The 19,930-nt window shown below is 43.4% G+C and overlaps 1 protein-coding gene across 11 annotated transcripts in view; it reads left to right on the forward strand.

The window, feature by feature from the left end:
• The window catches only part of LOC127581520 (protein CASP-like), a 489,061-nt gene that overhangs the window by 359,789 nt on the left and 109,342 nt on the right, over positions 1-19,930 (forward strand). For 5 of the 11 annotated variants that reach the window (XM_052035991.1, XM_052035988.1, XM_052035989.1 and 2 more), the window contains 2 exons: positions 4,107-4,193; positions 5,476-5,641. The exons of 2 other annotated variants lie outside the window; for them this stretch is intronic. In XM_052035991.1, coding sequence (XP_051891951.1) covers positions 4,107-4,193; positions 5,476-5,641 — 253 coding nt within the window. The remainder of the gene's footprint in view (positions 1-4,106; positions 4,194-5,475; positions 5,642-19,930) is intronic. 4 more of the 11 variants (XM_052035992.1, XM_052035990.1, XM_052035998.1 and 1 more) reach the window with 1 other exon arrangement.

Here is a 19,930-nt window from a genome sequence, read left to right on the forward strand (position 1 = left end):
GTGGATAATGTAGAAGGATCCTCTCTAGAGTCAATATGTGTGGAAGTTAGCAACAAGAAAGGAGCAGTTACTCTACTGGGAGTATTCTATAGGCCCCCCGGTAGCAGTAGGGATACTGAGGGGCAGATTGGGAGGCAGATTTTGGAAAGATGCAAAAATAACAGGGTTATTATAGTGGGGGACTTCAACTTCCCAAATATTGATTGGCACCTGCTTAGTACCAAAGGTTTAGACAGGGTGGAATTTGTTAAATGTGTCCAGGACAGATTCCTGTCACAGTATGTTGACAGGCCGACTAGAGGGAATGCCATATTAGATCTAGTTTTAGGTAATGAACCGGGTCAGGTAACAGATCTCTCGGTGAGTGAACATTTGAGGGACAGTGACCACTGCTCCATAACCTTTAGCATTGTCATGGACAGGGATAGGAGCAAAGAGGACGGGAAGATATTTAATTGGCAAAAGGCGAATTATGAGGCTATAAGATGAGAACTTGAGAGTGTAAATTGGGATGACATTTTTGAAGGGAAATGTACTATGGAAATGTGGTCGATGTTCAGGGATCTCTTGCAGGATGTTAGGGATAAATTTGTCCCGGTGAGGCAGAGAAGGAATGGCAGGGTGAAGGAACCATGGGTGACAAGAGAGGTGGAACAACTAGTTAGGAGGAAGAAGGCAGCATACATAAGGTGTAAGCAGCAAGGATCAGACAGGGTTTGTGAGGAATATAGAGTAGCAAGAAGGGAACTAAGGGGCTGAGAAGAGCGAGAAGGGGACATGAAAAGGCTTTGGCGAGTAGGGTTAAGGAGAATCCCAAGGCTTTTTACTCGTACGTGAAGAGCAGAAGGATGGCTAGAGTAAAGGTAGGTCCGATTAAAGACAAAGGTGGGAAGATGTGCCTGGAAGCTGTGGAAGTGGGTGAGGTTCTCACTGAATACTTCTCTTCAGTACTCACCAAGGAGATGATGCTGAGGACAGTATTGGTAAGAGTAATGTTCTAGACGATGTAGATATCAAGAGAGAGGATGTGTTGGAGCTGTTAGAAAATATTAGGACAGATAAGTCCCCGGGGCCTGATGGAATATTCCCCAGGCTGCATCGTGAGGCTAGGGAGGAGATTGCTGAACTGTTGGCCAGGATCTTTGAGTCCTCGTTGTCCACAGGGATGGTACTGGAGGATTGGAGGGTGACAAATGTTGTCCCCTTATTCAAAGAAGGTAGTAGGGATAGTCCAGGGAATTACAGACCAGTGAGCCTTACGTCTGTGGTGGGTAAGCTGTTAGAAAGGATTCTAAGAGATAGGATCTATGATCATTTGGAGAATCATGGACTGATTAGGGACAGCCAGCATGGCTTTGTGAAGGGAAGATCTTGTCTCACAAGCCTGATAGGGTTCTTTGAGGAGGTGACCAGGAAGATTGATGAGGGTAGTGCAGTAGATGTGTTCTACATGGATTTTAGTAAGGCGTTTGACAAGGTACCGCATGGTAGGCTTCTTCAGAAGGTCAGAGGCCAAGGGATCCAGGGAGGCTTGGCCGTGTGGATTCAGAATTGGCTTGCTTGTAGAAAGCAGAGGGTTGTGGTGGAGGGAGTGCATTCGGATTGGAGGCTGTGACTAGTGGTGTCCCACAAAGATCGGTTCTGGGACCTCTACTTTTTGTGATATTTATTAATGACTTAGATGAGGGGGTGGAAGGGTGGGTTAGCAAGTTTGCAGATGACAAAGATTGGTGGTGTTGTGGATAGTGTGGAGGGCTGTCGAAGCTTGCAGAGGGATATTGATAGGACGCAGAGCTGGGCTGAGAAGTGGCAGATGGAGCTCAATCCAGAGAAGTGTGCAGTAGTACACTTTGGAAGGACAAACTCCAAGGCGGAGTACAAGGTAAATGGCAGGATTCTGGGCAGTGTAGAGGAGCAGAGGGATCTGGGGGTTCATATCCACAGATCACTGAAAGTTGCCACACAGGTGGATAGGGTAGTTAAGAAAGCTTATGGGATGTTAGCTTTCATAAATCGTGGGATCGAGTTTAAGAGCCGCGAGGTAATGATGCAGCTCTACAAAACTCTGGTTAGACCACACTTGGAGTACTGTGTCCAGTTCTGGTCACCTCATTATAGGAAGAATGTGGAGGCATTGGAAAGGGTGCAGAGGAGATTTACCAGGAAGCTGCCTGGATTAGAGAGTATGGATTATGAGGAGAGACTAAAGGAGCTAGGGCTGTTCTCATTGGAGAGATGGGGGATGAGGGGAGACATGATTGAGGTATACAAGATACTGAGAGGAATAGATAGAGTGGACAGCCAATGCCTCTTTCCCAGGGCACCAATGCTCAAAACAAGAGGGCATGGCTTTAAGGTAATGTGGGGGGGGGGAGGGGGGGAAGTTCAACGGAGACGTCAGACGGAGGTTTTTCACCCAGAGAGTGGTTGGTGCATGGAATGCACTGCCTGGGGTGGTGGTGGAGGCTGATACATTGGTCAAGTTCAAGAGATTGTTAGATAAACATAGGGAGGAATTTAAGATAGAGGGATATGTGGGAGGAAGGGGTTAGATAGTCTTAGGTGTGGTTTAAAGGTTGGCACAACATGGTGGGCCGAAGGGCCTGTATTGTGCTGTATTGTTCCAGGGTTCTATGTATGTCCTCTAGTACTTGACATTTCTACCCTGGGAAAAATTTCTGACTCTCTACTCTGTCTATGCCTTTCATAATTTTATAAACCTCTATCAGGTCTCCCCTCAGCCTCTGACATTCCAGAGAAACCAACCCAAGTTTGTCCAACCTCTCCTTATAACACATGCCCTCTAACTCAGGCAGCATCCTGGTAAACCTCTTCTGCACCTTCTCCAAAGCCTCCACATCCCTCCTATAACGGGGCGACCAGAATTGAATGTGAGACTCCAGATGTGGCCTAACCAGAGTTTTACATAGCAGCAACATAACTTCCTGACTCTTGAACTCAGTTCCTCAACTAATAAAGGGAAGCATGCCATGTGCCGCCTTTACCACCCTATCAACCTGTGCAGCCACTTTAAGGGAGCTATGGACTTGGACCCCAAGATCCCTCTGTACATTAATGCTGTTAAGGGTCCTGCTATTAACTGTGTACTTTCCCCTTTCATTTGACCTCCCAGAATGAGGGTAGTATTGCTGAGGACGTGGGGAGAACAGGTTACAGGGAGAAAGATTAGTGGAAGAATGAGATTGCTCCCAGCGGCGGCGTGGGCTGAATGAACCAAAATAACCTCCTATGTTGTAAGGAAGTGGGGAAGTATACAGTTCTGGGTCAAAACTTTCTTACAGTTTATACTTTCACCCAAATATTAATTTTAGGATAGCCTATAAAGAAAGATGCAGTTAGCATTAGTTAAGTAGCTCGTTCATTTCTAACTGGTCTCATGTTTTACACATGGATTTATACAACACAGCCCTGCTTCAGAATGTCTATTTTAGAACCCCTAAGTTCCTCTGTGAAAATCGCAAATTAACTTGTACATACGTAGAATTGGAGCCTTCACATTATTGGAAACTGAAAATGATTTACTATGTTCTGAATGCTCACATCCCACAGTTGCCTTCATACTTTTTAAAGATAGCATGGGTTAAAGCAAAACAAACCGTGATTTGTCTTCTAGAATATGCAAACCCCCTTTAGTTAACTTATTGATTTTGCTAATAGTTTGAGTAGAAAGATATTGAAAAGCAACATTATTGTCACAGCTTGGCTGAAATGTGAGGTTACCTGCCATATAACTTCTTTCTGAGCTTCCTGCACATTAAATAGAGATTGGGTCAGAGCAGGTGCCAAGATTTAATATCTGATTCTCAAAATACGTTGTGCTCGGCATCTCAAGTAGGAAGTGTTTGATTAGTTCACTGCTGGCCACAAATTAGCCAATATTACATTTAGCATATGATAAATTTGAATTGAGTTTGTTTTTTGCATGACCACGTAAATGTGGAACTGTGAAAAACAAACGTCCTTATTCCCACACAGAGGATGTGGTTTCCATTATACAATGGTTCTGGTTTCTCAAACAATGTCATAGCACCAGTGTGATAACACTTAGAAGGGAACTATTTATCATTCTAATTGTCATCACTCAGGTGTTACGTCTGACTACACAACCACTCAGCTCCTCATCGGCCACATCAAATGACTACAGTGGAGCATTCTGCACTGGAGCAACACCGGTAAGTCCCTCATTAATTCTTAAGAAAGTCCATTTTCTTGTTAGCAGAGAATTTCCAGTCCAGAACCATTGTATAAATGCTCTTACAATAGTGTGAAATCTAATTTAGATGATAGACTCTATCCTGCCTTTTGCTTTATGTGATCACTGATTCACTTGGTGTTGGTGGAAACTTGTATAATGATGTTTAGAGCCATGTTATGGGATCTGATGTAACCATGTAAAGTTTAGCCACGTGCCTTGGAAAGATCATTCCAGCTAGTTCTTGAGGGTATGTCCCATTGTTTAACTTTTTTGTTGCACATGCAACTGGGATTAAATACAAGGTTCTTTTGCAGTAAAAGAAGGCCTCATCTTCCTTGCTTCTTATTAAGTTCAGGGCTGTCCATTGATTGTGAGGAAGATCTAGTCCAGTTACTTGTTTGATAGGGTCAATGATGATGTGTTTGTTTAGGACGTTGTTGTTTCTTTGAGACTTCCGTTCTTCCTTGCTATTGAACGAGGTGTATGATTGGAAATTCCCATAGTCAATTCCTAGATTTGAGCTACGATCTTAACCTGTTTTCTGTGCTACAATGATGGGTTTGCAAAGATGTGACTGGTTAAACAGGTCACGGGGGCTTCCCTGCTGGATTTGGGGGAGTGATGTTCGAGTACCATTGTACAGTGTTGGATTGTACTGTCCGTTCACTAAGTGAGAGACTGGAAAAAAAATCAGGCTGAAGGCAATCTGTGGTGTACTGTTTCAAAACTGAAATGGAAATGCTCCTTTGGATAAACAGAGAGTCATTCACGTTGTTTTATATTTTTGTTTAGGTTGTCATATACAGGAACTTGCTGCACAAAAAAGTGGGCAGCTGGAGCACTATTTTCTCATCAATGAATAGAGTATATGAACCAGAAGGAAGGAGGATTAGATTAGAGAAGCTGAGGAAGGAGTAACGAACGTGGCAGAGAAGGAATTGAAATTATTGAAAGTAACAAAACAATATAAAAGTTTAGGGATTATGAGATAAATAACAATAATGATCTAAGTTACTGTTAGAAAATCAGTGCTCTTCTCATAGTTGTCCACATCACTGACTTAAATCTGGATAAGTAACCCGTTGAACCAACATTGTGATCCCTGAAATGATTTATACTGCTTTGATGCATTCTCCATGTTTATAAATGTAAAACTGTGTAGTACTACTGTTTTAGCACCAAAATCAAAAGGAAAATGAGAGAAACCACAACTTACAAAGTACTTTGTTTTTCTTTGCTGTGGTCTGCCCTTTTCCCAGGTTTTGGGTCTTTCACAAGGGAGCGTGAGTGACATGCTGTCGAGGCCTAAGCCCTGGAGCAAGCTGACTCAGAAAGGCCGAGAACCCTTCATCCGTATGCAGCTGTGGCTGAATGGTGAACTTGGGCAGAGTGTCCTTCCGTCCCAGGCCCAGCAGCCCGGGCAGGGTGAGTCCGAAGGGCCACTTATCAGCCCAGTATAAAGCATGACTGGCTTCGACACCTTCGTGTGAACAAAAGATGTACTAGTTTATGTAACCATTGAGATAGAAAATATAATTAGATTACCTATTAGTTCCAGTAATGTTAGTCTAATTTTCTTGCTTTTTTTCTATCCATTGCTATACTTTACTTCTTCAGGTTTTTGTCTAGTAGCATTTCAATTCATCTAAAAATTTCAGAGTCAGTTAGTGATAAAGATTCCATCTATTCTTTACATGAAAATTTTGCCTGTAATCAGAATGGTCTTGATTAACAAATTAATTGGATTTTAAGTGTGAGCTGGTACATTTTGGTGGGAAGAATGAGGATGTGTACTTGGAAAATGAGAATTGAAATGGGGTAAAGAAACAAAAAGATTTAGTGGTACAGGTTACTGACTGAAATTAGCAATACAGGCCAATAAGTTCATGGAAAAAATATCAAAATATAGGTGTTCATGTGTCAAGGATCAGAATGAAAAAGCTGAGGTTATTTTAATTCACTTTAGACACTCAGTTTGATCAGAGAGTACAGGTTAAATTATCCTATTACGAAAATAATTTAGTCAAAGAAAGTGTCTACGGGATTTGTATGATTTCACCTACAAGGAAAAATTAAATGAGTTTTTACTCTTTCAGCCAGAAAAATAAGGCTAAGGGTGACCTGATAGAGATCTGTAAGATTATAAAAAGGTAGACGTGTACTGTTTTGACAGGAAAATGGAAATCTTTGCTCAGCTACCTCTGCCATTAGATCCTCTTGAGCTTTCCCATGGACTTGCATGTTTTTCTAGTTTCTGTCCTCCCCAGTAGGTCTTTTCCTAACATCTTACTGTGCCAAAGTGATTGGTTCAGGAAGGAACTGGTGTCTGGAGAGAGTGGCAATATTCCAGGTGGGGCATAGAGCAGCAGTTGTCAGCAGACCCTTTAAAGATCATCTGTTAAACCATATGTAGACTTGCTTTTCCTGAATGTCGCCAGTGTCTGATTCCACACAGTAAACCAACCTTGCGCTTGTTGACTCAAATAAATACTAGGCTCTTAATTTGCAGATGCTAAGAAGCTAAAGCCTGTTAAGCCTGTTTTAGGTATGGACAATTTTGGACCTGGATTGCCAGACCAATGTGTTGCAATTTTGGGTGTACAATATATGGAAAACAGAACAGTAGTAGATTAGTGATGAATTCCTGGAGGTGGAATCCTTCTTATAGCTAGGAAGAGAAATATCATTAAGCAGTAAAACAAAAAAAAAGACACACCAAACTGCTGCAGAAAAATGTCCAAATTTTCCACTGCCATTCATGTTTCCAGGATTGTTCTGTATTGGAAATCAGGAATTTCTCTGCTAGAGCTAAGAAGGTTCAGCAATGTTTCAGATTATGAAGAAGTGTGATACAAATAGCACAGATTCTTTCCACTGCCCTATGAGAGGGGAATAGGAGGGCACACATCAAAATAAAAATTAAAAAAAAAACTTGAACTGGCTGCTTTATGCATAGGTATTCAGAAGGTGGATATCTTAGCCATGAGCATTAATATAGAAGAGTCATTATGTATTTTTAAATTGGAGAGAAAAAGAAAGATACAAATCAAAAACATTTGTAAGTTACATCATTGGCCCATTATGCATGTTCTGAATCTTTCCTAAACTACTAATAATTCCACACTACTGCTTCACCCGTTTTTTATCCAAATATCTTTTGAATGTTTCTGTTCAGTTGTTTTGAATGACTCTTTCAGGCAGTGCATTCCAGATCACAATATTTTTAAAAAATCCTTTTGTCATTTTTGCCAGTCACCTTCAATCCAAGCCCTCTTGTTATTGATCTTACTGTCACTGGAGATAATTGTTCCTTTCTCTATTTTATAAAAATCATTTATGATTTAGAGCCCCTCTTTGGAGCAAAAACTGCACATACCTGAAATCCAGACCAAAAACAGGGAATACTGGAAGCACTCAGCAGATCAGGTAGCATCAGTGGGGAGAGAAACAGAATTAATGGTTCGGGTCAAGGACTCTTCGTCAGAACTGGAAAATGTAGAAAAACAGGCATATTTTAATTTGCAAAGGAGAAGCAGGCAGGAGAGAGCAGCCTATGATAAGGTGTAGACCGAAGTTGTCGACGTAACATTTTTTTAAATGGCAGTTGGAGGCAGCAAAGAGAGAAGTCGGTGAAGACTTCATCAAATTTCACGTCCCATCGTCTGTACCACACGTTACTATTTCTCACCCACCAACAACCTCCAGCAGTCGGGGCTAGGAGTTGATGCCTGAATGCTCCACAACACTGTGCACTAACAAACTGGCATCTGGCAACAGAAATGTGATAAAGACAGCTTCCTTCATTTTCAGCCATATGTACCAGCTGCCGTAGACTGATCTTGATCACAACGCTATAGTGTAGTCTCAAGCAAACCTTTTGGACTGCTCAGGGTAGATTAGGCAGCATCTGTGGAAGGAGAAACAAAGTCACATGTTCAGAGTAGATATCTGTATCAAATTCAACATAGTTTCTTGCTCCACAGATGCTCCCTGACTTGCTGAGTACAGGCCCCCCCCCCCCCCGGGTTAGGGAAGATCTGACTTACGACTTTAGGCAAATTCGCCCATACTGTTTTATGGCATTTTTCAAGACAGGAAAGTTAAAGATGTGCAGATATCTTGAAGAGTTATGGAATAAGTCAATACAAAAGACAACAAATTTAAAAAAAAATAATTACAGAACCACAGAACAATACAGCACAATACAGGTCCTTCGGCCCACCATGTTGTGCCGACCTTCAAACCGCTCCTAAGACTATCTAACCCCTTCCTCCCACATATCCCCCTATTTTAAATTCCTCCATATGCTTATCTAACAATCTCTAGAACTTGACCAACGTATCAGCCTCCACCACCACCCCAGGCAGTGCATTCCATGCACCAACCACTTTCTGGGTGAAAAACCTCCCTCTGATGTCTCCCTTGAACTTCCCACCCATTACCTTAAAGCCATGCCCTCTTGTATTGAGCATTGGTGTCCTGGGAAAGTGGCTGGCTGTCCACTCTATATATTCCTCGTAATATTTTGTGTACCTCTATCATGTCTCCCCACATCCTCCTTCTTTCCAATGAGTAAAGCCCTAGCTCCTTTAGTCTCTCCTCATAATCCATACTCTCTAATCCAGGCAGCATCCTGGTAAATCTCCTCTGCACCCTTTCCAACGCCTCCACATCCTTCCTATAATGAGGCGACCAGAACTGGACACAGTACTCTAAGTGTGGTCTAACCAGAGTTTTGTAAAGCTGCATCATTACTTTGTGGCTCTTAAACTCGATCCCATGACTTATGAAAGCTAACATCCCATAGGCTTTCTTAACTACCCTATCCACCTGTGAGGCAACTTTCAGTGATCTGTGGATATGAGCCCCCAGATCCCTCTGCTCCTCCACACTGCCCAGAATCCTGCCATATACCGCCTTGGAGTTTGTCCTTCCAAAGTGTACTACCTCACTCTTCTCCGGATTGAACCCATCTGCCACTTGTCAGCCCCGCTCTGTATCCTATCAATATCCCTCTGTAAGCTTCGACGGCCCTCAACACCACTATCCACAACAGCACCGATCTTTGTGTCATCTGCAAACTTGCTAACCCAGCCTTCCACCCCCTCATCTAAGTCATTAATAAATATCTCAAAAAGTAGAGGTCCCAGAACCGATCCCTGTGCGACACCACTAGTCACAGCCCTCCAATCTGAATGCACTCCCTCCACCACAGCCCTCTGCTTTCTACAGGCAAGTCTATTCTGAATCCACACGGCCAAGCCTCCCTGGATCCCTTGGCCTCTAACCTTCTGAAGAAGCCTACCGTGCGGAAAATAACCATAAAATAACTGTAAAATACTGTAAAAATAACCGTTTACAGTAAGCAGACACTATTGTCTGTTAGGAACACAGAAGCTGGTTCACAGTGAGAGGCCACTTAAGGGGTTTGGAAATTGACACTTGCAAAATACATTATCAAGAACGTAACATTCATTGATACTTTAAGGCCATTGGAGTTAGCCATTGGATGTAGGACATTTGATTCTATACCATCCAATGTCCCAATAAATGTTCATGTTAATCAGCCCTGATTGAAATTGTTTGTTTTTGACTTATGGAAAAATCAGCTTGCAGACAGTTCTCAAGAATGGGCCGTTATGTAAATGAGGGACTTCTTGTATTTCCATCATCTTTTGTTTTCTTTTCACATTTCCAGTATCTTCATTTCTTTGATTTTCAGTTGTTGAGGATAGTCCTGAAAACCCATCATCATTCTCCTTCAATACAAGTCAGTAATCTTAGAGCAGTCATGTTGTAGCCACTGGGGGTGCAGGTGAAGTCATAGAAGACCAAGGCAGTGCAGAACAGTGATTACTTGATGCCTTTGTGGATTTTGTCAGTGTGTTGATTTGGTACGGTAATGTATTCTGTAACTGCAGTCACATGGATGCTGAAATGATATCCAACATAGGAAAGATAAAATGAAATGGAGTGGAGGCAGGGATTTCCCTTGTTGGAATGGCAGTCTGATTAGTTGCTTTTTCAGAAAGGGTGTTCCCATGTCAATTCTTTCTCCTGCATTTCTCACTTTCCTCCTCTTTTCACCACCTTGACTCCTCCAGCTGAAAGGCTTGAGGTGGCATTATGTCCTGATTTCTGAGGGTGCAACAGGTGGCTCTAAGATGCACACTCTGAGATGATTACAGATTAGTTCAGGCATTGTAAGTGGTAAACTAGATGTGGATGGTCAGGCTGTACTGACGACATTGTATTTGCATACAGGCTTTGACAGAGTCAAGAGTCAGCTGGTCAGAGGACAGCTGTTGTCCCCATTGATGTGGCACATAGCTCAAAGATGAAAGATGGGCACAGATGCTGCAGAATGAATGAGTCATGGCTGTTCTCTAGGTATCAGGCAACATGATCATTTACATATGATCATGGGCCAGCTGGATGTTCTGGGAGGGATCTGCGATTGATTTATGGACATCTGGGCATTCTCATGTACACCTTCAAAGCAATGTGGGTCCAGCCGATGGGTGCCCACACCATCCAGGAATTTGCCGTCTGTGCAGGTCTGAGGGCAGGAGCTGCTTGGTGCTGTCTTTCCAGGGAGAAGGTGATGAGGTGGAGCACAGTGTACAAGTTGCAAGATGTGACTGTTGACCCCAGCATAGCCCGTAAGGAACTCGAGGTATAAATTGTCACCTTCACTGCCACTGCCAGTGGGTTTCTGGCCCTGTTGTGCAGCTGTAGATGTGGCTGTGCCATGCAAGAGGGTGACTGGTTTACAGATGTAGGCAGGAATGCAGAGTTGAGGTTACAGTTAGATCAGCCAAAATCTTCTTGAATGGCAGAGAAGGCTTGTGGTCTATTCCTGCTTCATATTTGAATGTTGGTATGAGCTTCTTCGAGTTGTGGATGCTTCTAACAAATTGCTGTGTACTGAGCTACGTGCAGGAGAATTACTTTCCAAACACACATGTGCATCAGGCAATTGCTGGACAGACTTTCTGCTTGTTCACTAAGGTCACCTTGTCTCTTTCTGTCAGTAACAAGAGTAAAACTAAAGTTTACTTGTCTTCAGCCACAGCATATTCTCAAAACTTGTGAAACTTAATTTTTCTAAATAACAGAAAACGCTGCTTCTTCACAGCTAAAGTTAGAACATAGAACATAGAAAAACTACAGCACAATTCAGGCCCTTCGGCCCACAAAGCTGTGCCGAACATGTCCCTACCCTAGAAATTACTAGGCTTACCCACATCCCTCTATTTTTCTCAGCTCCATGTACCTATCCAACAGTCTCTTAAAAGACCCTATCGTATCAGCCTCCACCACCGTTGCCGGCAGCCCATTCCACGCACTCACCACTCCCTGAGTAAAAAACTTACCCCTGACATCTCCTCTATATCTACTCCCCAGCACCTTAAACCTATGTCCTCTTGTGGCCACCATTTCAGCCCTGGGGAAAAGCCTCTGACTATCTACCCGATCAATACCTCTTATCATCTTATATACCTCTATCAGGTCCCCCCTCATCCTCCGTCTCTCAAGGAGAAAAGGCCGAGTTCCCTCAACCTACTTTCATAAGGCATGCTCCGCATTCCAGGCAGCATCCTTGTAAATCTCCTCTGCACCCTTTCTATGGCTTCCACATCCTTCCTGTAGTGAGGCGACCAGAACTGAGCACAGCACTCCAAGTGGGGTCTGACCAGGAACCTCTATAGCTGCAACAATACCTCTCAGTTCCTAAATTCAATTCCCTGATTGATGAAGGACAATACACCATATGCCTTCTTAACCACACAGTCAACCTGCGCAACCGCTTTGAGTGTCCTATGGACTCGGACCCCAAGATCCCTCTGATCCTCCACACTGCCAAGTCCTACCATTAAGACTATATTCTGCCATCACACTTGACCTACCAAAATGAACCACCTCACACTTATTCCTTCCAGTCAAATGCCAACAAATCTTTAAGTAATTGATAACCATTTTAAATAGCATAGTTTGGGAGGTGGTGGTATTTGCTGCTGAGAGCTGAGTTATGTGCATGCTTAATGCATGTTGTTAGCTGCTTCACTGTAGTCCAGTTTAACGAGTAATGGCATCAAATTAGCATTGAAGCTGGTGTTAAGATTGGCATACTTAGTATAAAGCGTTGAATGTGTTACCTTCCATACCAATGTGACAGTCAGTAGGAGAGGTGCTAAAAATGTACGTGAGCCTGTCATGCATCACATTGCAGCCAAATAAGGACATGTAGTGTCCAGTGCACCTTCACAGTCTAAATCTTTCAGTGATTAATAGCGTGCTGTAATGCCACTCTTTCACATATAACTGCCTCAAAGGGCTAGGTGGGATTAAGTTTCAAATATTTGTCCTCGGCTATTATAGGTAAAAGACAGCTTGCCAAAAGAGAGGGAGAATGTGCTCCCTTTCTGTGCATTATGACTCTGTTGAATGTTTGTCTTTGGAAGTTGATGTAACAAATATGTACAGGCTTACAGAACACAGCTGTTGGGCATAGGTCAAAACAAACTCCATTATGTCTTGTCAATTTAGCATCTTTGGTACCTTGTACCAAACTCACTTGGTATTTCTGAAAGAGATGATAAGTAGCACAGGAGTGTTCTACTGCTCTGTAGTGGTATTCTCCACTTTTTAAATGCTGCCCTGATCAGATGAATTTGAGTAGTTCTTCTACTTCAAGAGAAGTGTAATACTGAACAAACTGATATATAGCCAGCGATAAAGGTGGTAGTTTTACATAATCATGATAAACTGTTGTCATTTAAAGTATTTAAAATGTTGCTGGCAACATATTTAATTCCTTTGTCAGTGTGACAACCAACATTTTCTGACCAATCAAAGCAATGAGCTTAAATCACTCTCTTAAAGTATGTCTGTGCCTCAAAGGGTAGTTGACCTTCACACAGTGCAATGCCCAAAATTCTCCCAGCAGCATCCTGCTCTTTCCATTACTCATGTCTCCCATAACCTTCAATGACTACTGTCCTCATAAGTTTTATCATATTTGTTGCAACCTACAAATTAAACCCATAGCCTTAACTCTGCCTATCCTTACAGTTGTAGTCTGCCCTATATTCCTCATCAGATCCTTTATTCTTCCAGCATTGTCTTGACTTGCATCTCCTCATCCCTTCAGGTCTACTTTAGAGCTTCAATCATTTCATCCCTACACTCAGAAATACTCGGCCTAAATCCTCTTGTGTTGCTTTCCTCTTCTCTTTGACATAGCAGTGACTGCAAAAGCTGTTCATGGATTTAAAATATATACCTTGTAAAATACACTCTATAAATTGTATGCTCTTTCTGTCCTTCAAAAGTTTTGTTAAAGTCTACCTCTGACTTTTGCTTTCAGTTCATTAACACTTGCCTATTCAAATCTTGGTACCTGATTATTTTTAAGTATCTGTATTTTTTAAAAATCTCTGAATGTTTGGACATGTGGCATCTTTTCCAAACCTCTGACTCTGCACCCCTTACTATCTAGTGCAGGGGGAAGTTATTATTTTTGCTGGTTCATAGGAGTTGGGCCAGGCTTTGCAGCAATGAACTGAGGAAAGGCTGCTATATTGAACAGTTGCTGAATTTGGATCTCTCTTCCACAAACATCAATTGATGCTGGGCCAGTTGTTGCTTTTAAATCCAAAAACAATCGGGATGTGAGGGATCTCGTGTTAGGCCACATGTCAGCTACGATCTACTGAATGATGGAATAGGTGTGAAGGGTGTTCTTCCCTTTATCCAAATTATCAGCAGCCTCCCTTCCTTGCATATGTCCCATCACCTAAAGTTCCCTCCAGACCTTACCTTCCTCCGCCTTCGTCTCCTTTGAGACCTTAAAGGCCAATCCTGTAACCTAGCTTTGTCTACACTGCCTACCATCTTCTTTGTTGGCCTAAGGTTCCTTTTTGATTATGCCTCTTAAATTCCCTTGGGACATTTGACTCTCAAAAGTGCAAGTTACTGTTATTAAATTTGACAAATGTAATTCCCATGAAGAAGGCCAATTCCTGAAATGTGAATTTAAAGTGACTTTGCTTTCTGAATGCTTTGCCGATTTATGTTTAAATAAAAGAGAGGAGCCTTTTCTGTCACGTATTAGCTTTGAAGGATCCTGGTACAGGTCTTTCTGTGGCCTTTGTACAAATTTTGTTAAAAATGGACACCATCTCCATTTTCAGGGAAAGATTGTGAAACGTTAATGGGACACACTGAATTTCCATGTGCTGGATTGTCATGTTGCATTGGGGATTGTGGCTTTTTGCTTCAGTGAATACAGCGTTGGTTAATGGAACGCACATCAGGAATGAATTCATATTCCTTCTTTTGTTCTTCCCAGAGTAACTCGATAGATAATTATTTTCCTAACCACAGTGCTCGCAGTAACACCTTGACTTCATGTTAACAATTCTAATTTTGTTTACATGTAAGCCTTTTCTTGCTAAGAGGTCTGGAGGATGGATGTTTTCCTCGATCTCTCACTGCTTATAGCCAGTGGCAGTAGGTGTGTGAGAGTGGCAAAATGGGCATTTCCCACTGGTTTTTCTTTTACTGTGGGGAAATCTCCAGGAACCTGCTTACCATTTTACCCCTGTTCCTCACTGTTGTGCTCAAATATAACTTTCAAAATGCACGACCATATAGTTCCCATTTTTAGCAAAGCAAGGTTCTCTTTGAAGGGTCACGTTGGATTGCGAGATAGCAGCATTTGAAAAATCTTTTCCAAAATAATTGTAATGCTATTAGCAGGCTGAAGTCACGGAGCTAGAGAATGAGAGGTGGCTTAACTATTGTGCGTGGGTCCATCACCAGGATGGTTGATTTGTATAACTAATTCTTTCTCTTGCATTAGTTCCAATGTATCTATTATTGAAGACACTTTACAAGAGAATGTTTAATTTCTAATTGGATACAAAATTTAACAATAGGAAGACTCCTTTTAAGGCTTTACAGTATGCAGTAGCAAGTTATTCCTCAGTCACTAAGATTCAGTCGTGCAGGAAGGTATCTGTGTTATTTAGGCTGTTCAGTGAACTAGATCCTGACCCGCTGAACTCAATTTTAAGATGCAGCTGCAATGACCCACAGGGAGCCTGAATTTTATGTTTGTTTAGTTTGTCCCATGGTATCATTCGTCATTCCTCTCTGTGCTGGAACTGCATCGTCTGGTAATGGGAATACCCAGAGGAGCAGTACAAAGCAATAAAGCAGCAGAAAGTGCCTAATTAGAATTGGTATTGTTAAAGGCATTGGTATTACTCTGAATAATTTGTCTTGCTTTAGGGATTCATAAAACTTAATCCATTTTTAATAAAAGTGTAAGAACTTCCATTTTTTGTTATTTCATATTAGGCAGGACAAAATTAATCTTCTGCTTTTTCTTCAGACTAAATTAACATGAGAAGATGCCTTAAAAAGCACTGCAGCACCTGGTGTAAATGGAAATTATCTAAAGGCAATTTAAAAAAATCCTTAAAACAATTGCTTTGCAATTGTCTGAAAACTGTTCAACCATTTACAGTGAAGTATTAATTGCCCCTGTAACCACCAAAAGCTACTCTTTTCTACCTGTGCAGACTGAAAGCATGATAATGCACCTGGTATCCCCCCCCCCCACCACCACCCCACCACCACCCCCTACCCCCCCCCCCCCACCCCCCACCAGCATCCTCCTAGTTAATGTGCAGTCATTAGAAAACTAGACTGAGGACCTGAGAGCAAGATTGCTTTATCAGAGGGGCATGAGGGACTGCTGTGTACTCTGTCTCAGAGACATGGCTCACTCCCAACTCTCCTAACACAGCGCCCCAGCCCGAGGGTTCAATCCACTGCATGGACCGGATGGCAGTGTCGGGGGGGTAAGGGAAAAGGCGGTGGCGTCTGCCTTATGATAAACTCATCGTGGTGCATGGACGTGGCGGTCTTGTCCCATTCCTGCTCCCCCGACCTGGAACATCTGGCGGTGAAGCGCAAACCGTTCTACCCACTGCGGGAGTTCTCCACCGTCATCCTGACTGCAGGCTACATCTCACTTCAGGCAGACATCAGGCTGGCACTTGAGGAACCAAGTGTGGTAATCAACCAGAATGAAGCAGGGTACCCCAATGCATGTCGCATCGTGGCAGGAGACTTTAATCAGGCTGGCTTGAAGAAGTCTCTGCTTAACTACTATCAACACATCACCTGCAACACCAGAGGACCCAGCATATTCAACCACTGCTGTATCACCATCAAGAATGCCAACTGCTCCATCCCTCGCCCACACGTTGGTAAATCCGACCACCCAGCTGTACTTCTTCTGCCTGCGTACAGACAGAGACTGAAGAGCGCGGCACCAGTGAAGAGGATTACGAGGAGCTGGGCGGCAGAGGCGGAGGAGCGAATGTGGGATTGCTTCAAGTCAGTGGACAGGACTATGCTCAAGGATTCGTCATTGGACCTGAATGAATATGCCACAGACGTCACTGATATCATAAGGACATGCATGGACAAGCGTGTACCCACAAAAACATTCCAGGTCTTCCCCAACCAGAAGCCCTGGATAGACCAGGAGATTTGCAATCTGCTGAGGGCCAGATCTGTGGCATTCAGGGTTGGTGACTAAGACCCATGTAAGAAGTCCAGGTACGACCTCCGGAAGGCCATTGCAAACGCAAAGAGGCAATTTTGGACTAAACTGGAATCGCAGATAGACGCTCGACAGCTGTGGCAGGGCTTGCATAATATAACTTCCCACAAGGCAAGATCAGTAAGCATAAGTGGCAACGGCCCATCACTCCCGGATGAGGTCAATGCTTTGACAGGGAGAACAATGACACACCCATATGAGCCCCCACATTTCTGGATCACCCTGTAATCTCCATCTCTGAGGCTGATGTCCGGACATCCTTCAAGAGGGTGAATCCACAAAAGGTGTCTGGTCCAGATGGCGTACCTGGCCTAGGACTAAAGAACTCCCTGGACCAACTGGCTGGAGTATTTATGGACATATCCAACCTCTCACTTCTGCGTTCCCACCTGCTACAAAAAGGCATCTATTGTACCTGTGCCCAAGAAGAGCCTGGTGACCTGCCTCAGTGACTACCGTCTGGTAGCGCTTCCATCAACCATGATGAAGTGCTTCAAGAGGTTGGTTATGGCACGAATCAACTCCTACCTCAGAGGTGACCTGGATCCATTTCAATTTGCCTACAGCCACAGCAGATCAACAGCAGGTGAGATTTCTCTGGCTCTTCACTCTGCTCTGGACCATCTGGACAACAGGAGCTTGTACGTCAGGCTGCTGTTCATCAACTACAGCTTGGTGATCAACACAATCACCCCATCCAAACTCATCGTCAAGCTTCAAGACCTGGGCCTCTGTACCTCCCTCTGCAAATGGATCTTCAACTTCCTCATTGGCAGACCTCAATCAGTGAGGATTGGTAACAACATCTCCTCCTCACTGACCATCTACACAGGTGCACCTCAAGGCTGTGTGCTTAGTCCCTGCTCTACTCCCTGTACACACATGACCGTGTGGCTAAGCACAGCTCCAACACCAGATACAAATTCGCCGATGACACCATTGTTGTTGGACGAATCACAGGTGGTGATGAGTAATGTACAGGAGTGGGATGGGACACCTGGTTGAGTGGAGCCACAACAACAACCTCTCGCTCAACGTCAGTAAACTTAAAGAGCTGGTTGTTGACTTCAGGAAGGGGAAGGAGGGCGAACATGTGCCAGTCTACATTGGTGGATCGGTGGTGGAGTCTTCAGTCTCCTGTGTCTCCGTCCTGGTGAATGGCCTCTGCACCCTCTCCAGCATTATCACATCCTGTAGTGCAGTGATCAGAACTGCACGCAGTACTCCAGCTGAGGCCTGACCAGAATTTTATAAAGTTGGAGCATAACCTTTCAGCAGCTTTAAATTCCTGGGCGTTAACATATCAGGTGACCTGTCCTGTGCCCAGCACATAGGTGCAATCACAAGGAAGGCGATAATGTTCTTCCTTAAACTCCTGTGCTCCAGGAAAAACAGACCTAGCTTCTCCACCTCTCCTAATAACTGAACTACTTCATCCCAGGCAACATCCTGGTGAACCTGTCGATGTTTCAGGTTGAAATCCTGTATCAGGACTGACTGGAAACGTTGACAATTCCTTTCCTCCTGCAGATGCTGTTCAAACTGTTGAGTTCCTCCAGCAGATTATTTGTTGCTCCAGATTCCAGCATCTTCAGTCTCCTGTGTCTCCATTCTGGTGAATCTCCTCTGCACCCTCTCCAGCATTATCACATCCTGTAATGTTAGTGATCAGAACTGCACGCAGTACTCCAGCTGAGGCCTGACCAGAATTTTGTAAAGTTGGAGCATAACCTTTCTGTTCTTGTGTTCAGTGTCCCAACTAATGAAGGCCAATATCCCAATTTAACCACGTTATCTACCTGAAATGCCACCTTAAAGGATCTTTGGGCTTGTACGCCAAGGTCCCTCTGTTCCTCAATACTCTCTGAGACCCTACCTTTCATGGAGTGTGTCCCAGCCTCATTGGTACAGAGAACAGAACAGCACAGGAACAGGCCCTTTGGCCCACCACATCTGAGCCAATATGATTCCAATTTAAACTAATCCAGTCTGCCTGCATGGTCTATATCCCTCTATTCCCAGCCTATTCATGTGTCTATCTAAATGTCTCTTAACATTGCTATCATACCTGCTTCTACCACTTCCCCTGACAGTGTGTTCCCAGCACCTACAACTCTGTGTAATAAAAAAAAGCCTCACAAATCTCCTCCTTTGAACTGTCCCCCTCTCACCTTAAAGCTATGCCCTCGAGTATTTGAGGAAATCAGACTCTGACTGTCTACTCTGATAATGCCTCTCATAATTTTATAAATTTCTATCTGGTCTCCCCGAGACTTTAGAGAAAACAGTTCAAGTTTGTCCAACCTCTCCTGATAGCTCATATCCTCTAATCCAGGTAGCACTCTGATGAACCACTTCTTCACCCTCTCCAAAGCCTCCACATTCTTCCTATAATGTGGCGACCAGAACTGCATGCAGTACTCCAAATGTGGCCTAACCAAAGTTTTACACAGCTGGTGGTAAAGAAAGCATGCGGGAAGTCATTCCCAACTTTTATACTAACACCCCGACCAACTGGTAGGGTCCGGTATACTTTCTTTACCATGCTATCCCCTTGTGTTGCCACTTTCAGGGAGCTATGGACTTGCACCACAAGATCCCTCTGTACATCAATACACTTAAGGGTCCTGGCATTTACTGTATACTTTGCTCTTACATTTAACCTCCCAAAATGCATCACCTCACACTTATCTGGATTAAACTCTGTAATATTCCCAAAATTCATCTTGCTTTTGTGTTCTGTGCATCTGTAATAGAGGAAGGTCCTGTCCTGATAGGGTTTGTGGACACCATTCTGTTCCTCCACACCTCTCTGCATTTTCCCATTCACTTGTTGCACCTCCCTGAATGATTTGCCCCGTGTTTCCCTGGGTTAAATTCCATCTGCCATTTTTCTGACCAGACAATCCATATCTTCCTGTAGTCAAAAACTTTCTTCCTGTCAACATGCAGCCAATCTTTCTATCATCTGCAAACTGCTAAACCCTGTAAAAATACTTCTTTTCTACAAGGTTTATCCCATCCAATATTTCACACCACTCCTTCTTAACTAGAATGTTGGCATTATTCTC

This window comes from Pristis pectinata, chromosome 21 (genome assembly GCF_009764475.1).
Source record: "Pristis pectinata isolate sPriPec2 chromosome 21, sPriPec2.1.pri, whole genome shotgun sequence".
Classification (NCBI taxonomy): Eukaryota; Metazoa; Chordata; class Chondrichthyes; order Rhinopristiformes; family Pristidae; genus Pristis; species Pristis pectinata.